General features: G+C 34.8%; 1 protein-coding gene across 1 annotated transcript; it reads left to right on the top strand.

Moving 5' to 3' along the window:
• The first annotated feature begins 1,477 nt into the window (after positions 1–1,477).
• On the top strand, positions 1,478–4,697 carry LOC113005286. Its single transcript, XM_026140623.2, has 3 exons — positions 1,478–1,690; positions 1,761–1,943; positions 2,177–4,697. Exon 3 carries the CDS (start codon positions 2,177–2,179, stop codon positions 4,154–4,156), a length of 1,980 nt encoding a protein of 659 aa, XP_025996408.2. The 5' UTR covers positions 1,478–1,690; positions 1,761–1,943; the 3' UTR covers positions 4,157–4,697.
• The last annotated feature ends 722 nt before the right edge of the window (positions 4,698–5,419 follow it).

Below are 5,419 nucleotides of genomic sequence, written 5' to 3' on the forward strand. Positions count from 1 at the left end.
CCCCCCCACTCATTGCCCCTGAGTTAGAATCAGCATAGACTTGCTACTTGTATCGTTCAAGATTATTGAGCCGTACTATATTGTTACGTGAATATTTATGCACGTGTTACTTGCGTGGCCCCTGTTTTGGCAAGATTGTGATTACTTTTTAATTCATATCTTCACGAAACTCGAAATTGTCGCGGAATCCTCGCCGTGAGAATTCCGTTAGTGTGACTGTTAACGTTGTATGTGTAAATTGGCGTATTAATAATTAATCTGTCAAAGCATTCGATTGCGTGGATGAAGTAACGCGAGAGCGTAGTACCAATGTTAATCACTCCCAAAATACATTCAAATTTAAATAATAAATTGCGCATTTTGTATTTTAATTCATTTGAGTTTATTTGAATCGAAAAATACTCCAGGATTTTGACGCATAAACTCAAATACATTAAAATAAATTGCAATTTTAATTTCATTTAAATTTATTTTTGTTTGCTGGGATCTCACGATTCCTGTTATTACATGATATCAGGGTTGGGTAGTGTCTAGTTAGAAGATAAAAGTTAAGTTAAAAAGTTAAAAAGTTAAATATTTTTAAATTAACTTAGTTACATTTTTAGACTCTTAACTTTTAACTTAATTTAGTTATATTTTATCGGTAACTATTAACTTTTAATTCAACTTTTTTCAGGGTTGGGTAGTGTCTATTTAAAAAGATAAAAGTTAAGTTAAAAAGTTAAAAAGTTAATTATTTTTAACTTAGTTACATTTTAGACTCTTAACTTTTAACTTAATTTAGTTACATCTCATCGATAACTATTAACTTTTAATTTAACTTTTTTGAAGTAAACCATGCCATAAATGGCCGCGAGATACCGCGCGCCTGCCTGTAACTCTACATTTATAGTGTATAGGTGTATAGGTGTATAGCCTTGAGTCTCGAACTCAACTGTGAATTGTTTGCATACGAAACGGACCATATTCCGTATAGTGTGATTGGTTGTATGCTTCTAGAAGAATTGACCAATCACAAAGCTCAGAATGGCCCATTTTGTATACGCTAGTCGCAGCACTATTTACTATTTTTTCCCGCTCTCCGTGAACGCACTAAACGCAGTATAGTCTGTATAGTCAGCGTTGCCAATTCAGTATAATTTCTACTAGATCTGGTAGAACAACATAGTCATCTAGTGGCTAAAAATCCATTTTAATGGATAGTCGAATTTCTGATAAAATGATTAGCAACGCAATAGATTTTCTAGTAGAATTTTTGTTGCGCAGAAATGCTTCAACAGCGGTTTCACGAAGCTACAAAACAACTGTGATTGGTCGTTTATTTTTGTGCAGTTTCGCACTCCACGGGATTCCAGTCTTAGTACGACCAATCACAGAACAAGTTCGAAGCCGAAAAGGCTTGTGATTAGTTACTTTTACTCCACGTTGCCGGAAACTTGAACGTATCGTTGCGCATGTGTGTTGTGTGTTCACTCATGTGATTGTGTGGTCACAGTATCAATCACGTAAGATTTAACCGTATGAAAAGTGATATATTTCGCTCGAATTTTCTTGAATTGATCAATAATCATGTAGCTTTAGCCTATATTTGAGTGAGATATGTCATTTTTCATTCGATAAATCTTACGTGATCGACATCCAATACATAATTTGTGGTGGCGTATTCGATGTTCGATCCCGTCCAACTGAGGTAATTATACAATACATTGTTAAATAAACATTGTTAATATTTTTTTTACGATTTATTTACGATCTTACAGAATGTAAGAGCGCTTGGGTGTTGGCCCACTCTCGATTCTCGTCAGTCGCCGTAAAACAAGAAACAAGCATGAAACTGCCGGTGCGCAGGAAGCACTGAACACAACAACTGATCCCTTTTTTTGTAAACAGGATTTTCGGCTTTTATTGGCACCGCATGCCTCGTTCGAAGAATCTTGATTAAGGTAATTTATTTATATATTTATTTATGTAACGGAACCTTTTTTTCCGAGTTCTTCGGTAAGCTGACAAACGTTGTTTAACCTCACTGTTTATGAGCCGTAAAACAACGTTGACATTTTTTTTATAACAAATTCAGAAGTTGAGAGTTTTGAGATGTCTAATACCTTAAGATATTGATACCATTTTTTTTTATTTAAAAATTATTGCTAATGTTTAATCAATTATTTTTCTGAAGATGCCGAAGCCACAGTATGAGCAGAAATTTCGAAACACATGGCTGCATGATCCTTTATTCAAGGACTGGCTAATTGCAGTAAATTCGACAAACGGAGTTGTTGGAAAGTGCAATGCCTGCAATAGAATCATGACGAGTAGATATGCTACTCTCAAGGATCATGGAAATTCCAAGTATCACAAGAAAAATCTGAATATTATTCTGGGGCCGAAGGCTAATCCGAAAATACCATTTGTCCGGCTAGATACATTGGACGCAACAAAAGAGGCCGAGGGAAAATTATGTCTATTTATCGCCGCTCATACCTCTATCAGGACGATTGATCACCTCAACGACATTTACAAAATCAGCTTTAGTGGCATCAACTCGGCTGATTATCTACAACTACACCGAACAAAATGTTCCAACATAATTAAAAACGTCATTGGTCCTTATTTCATTGAGAAGTTAAGGGAAGATATCGGGTCGAGTTCCTATAGTTTAATTATTGATGAATCAACCGACATTTCCGTACAAAAATATCTGGGTATCGTAATAATTTACTATAGCGAAAATGCAAACAAAATCATATATACTTTTCTCGATCTTGTGCCTTTGATCAGTTGTGATGCGGATTCATTGGTTGATTGCATAAAAGCAACCTTGCGTAAATTTAAGCTAAATTTACATAAATTGATGGGTCTTGGCACAGATAATGCTTTTGTGATGATTGGTGTTAACAATGGCGTCTTCCAAAAACTTAAATCTGAAGTCCCACATTTAATTTTAATTAAATGTTTATGCCATTCCTTGCAGCTCGGCGTGTCTGCCGCTACAAAGGAATGTCTACCAAGAAATTTGGAGTTCATCATACAAGAAACGTATAACTGGTTCAGTCACTCGACGTTGAGGCAGGCGGCCTATAAAGAAATATATCAAACGTTGAATGACAATCAAAATCCATTAAAAATCGTTCAAGCTTGCCAAACCAGGTGGCTTTCCATAGAATCTGCCGTAAGCAGAATATATACTCAATGGGAATCGCTGAAGTGTCACTTCAACATCAGTCGACAAAGGGACAAATGCTATATGGCTGAATTGCTGTACCAAAACTACAATGACAACATCAATTATGCATATTTGTGTTTCCTAAAGCCAATACTTGTCGAGCTTCAAATGGTAAACAAATTATTTGAATCTAATGACGTTGATCCGACAAAACTTTTGAAGGATCTTAAATTATTACTAGATACTTTTGTGAAAATAATTGTACCTCCGGGGCGAAAATTGAATGTTTTCTCTGATTCTATAAATAATTATGTCGATCGCAGTTGCTATCTAGGGTACTTGTTTGAAACAAAAGTGACGGAAATGAAAAACAGCGGTTTTTCTAAAAAAGCTGAGAGAGAATTGAGAGACAGGTGTATCAACTTTTTGCTCAAACTGATTGAGCAAATACAAATTCGTTTGCCCGACAATTATGAAGTCTTACAACACATTTCAAGTATAAGTGTCGAAGAAGCGCTAAAACGCAACAAACGAAAACTAACAGATATATTGATTGAGTTTAAAAAACCCGCTGAATTTATCGATATCATTGAGCGACAATGGCAAAAAATACAACTTCTACATTGGAATGAGATAAAAGATACAAAAAAATTTTGGTATGAAGTAAATCGCTATACGGACGCAGGTGACAACAAACCATTCAAAGAATTGGCGAATTTTGCTATGGAGTTGTTAGTATTACCTCATTCCAACGCAGAAGTTGAACGTTTGTTTAGTGCCATGAACATCACCAAAACCAAATTGCGCAACAAAATGCAACTACCAATGCTCACGGCCATATTGGCAATCCGCAGCGGTTTAAAACGAGTAAACAAATGTTGCAAAACATTTGATTTACCAAACGACGTCGTAAAAAAAATAAAAACAAATGAATGCTACGTACCAAATAACCCGACTGATGATGACAATATTGACTTTGATTTCGACTTTTAAGTGATTTTTGTTCATTGTTCTTAAAATAGTAATAACTTTGATTTTAAGCATGACCTATATTTTTAGTCAATATGTGCAAATTACAAAAAAGAGGTTTTTTTTTATTTCAAGTTACTATAGTTTTAATAAAAATACAAAAAAAGTATTAATCAAAATGTGACATATAATGCATATTACAAATATTTGTTCCTATATTGCGTTTAACTTGTTCGACATGTTCATATATGTGCGAGATCGCATCCAAATTGTATCCGACGGCCGAATTGCTCGTTCTCGCGCCGCGACCAAGCCAGCAGCGGCGTGACAACGCGTGAACGGCAGCGGGAGAGAGCGTGATCTCCGGTGTTTGCGCGAGCTTCTAGAGGAATTCGGGATCGCCGTTGTTGACTAAGCATAAGCAAAGGAAGTCGAATAACAGCCTCGACAACCGACGGATTCCTCTAGAAGCATTCCTCGCGCACATTATAAATAGGTGGCTCAGTGCCATTAAGGGCACTTGCTTCGAAACTGTACTCGCGTTCGGTGCGTCGCCAACGTTTTGTGAAATAATAAATTCGAGCTAAGCAATACTCAGTTCGTTTCATTCAGTACTCCGCGTGCCCATTTGCTGTGCCGAAACAATCGGCACAATATAGTTTTAATGAAAAAATTTATATTTCTATTTATACGATATCTAGCAAAAGTTCGTGTGATTTATGCCTGTGATATAAATAATACTTATAAATATTTATAAAATAAAAACATTTGCTAAACATATTTTCGAAATGTTTTTTACGGGCGTATTGGGTATTGGACTCTTTAAAAGTTAATTTGCAAATTTAGTAAAAAAAATTTTTTTTTAATATTTGGATATTCTTATGCTCGCTAAATTGATGAATTAAATTTTTAGAATGTGCAGCATAGAGGATGTTCGAATGGGCATAATATATTATATAAAAAGAATAGTTTAAGACGATTCGTTAATTTATTTACCTTTGAAAGTCGAAAGGTTTTAAAAAAAGTGAAAACTATATATAACTCAAGATCCAAATGAAATTAAAAATTTTTATTAAAACATTACATTTAGAGAGCATAATAATATTCAATAATAAAAATTATCTTTCTTTATAAAATTTAAAAATTGATTTTAAAGTATCCAATACCAGAAAGGTTCCTCTTCTCTCTGCCAATACCCTTAATAAAACCTAAGCAAAAATCTAGTCGATTCTGGTAGAATCGATCGAAACGTTTAGTAGTAGTCGATTCACTACAGTTGGCAACGCT

Source organism: Solenopsis invicta, chromosome 5 (assembly GCF_016802725.1).
Source record: "Solenopsis invicta isolate M01_SB chromosome 5, UNIL_Sinv_3.0, whole genome shotgun sequence".
NCBI lineage: Eukaryota > Metazoa > Arthropoda > Insecta > Hymenoptera > Formicidae > Solenopsis > Solenopsis invicta.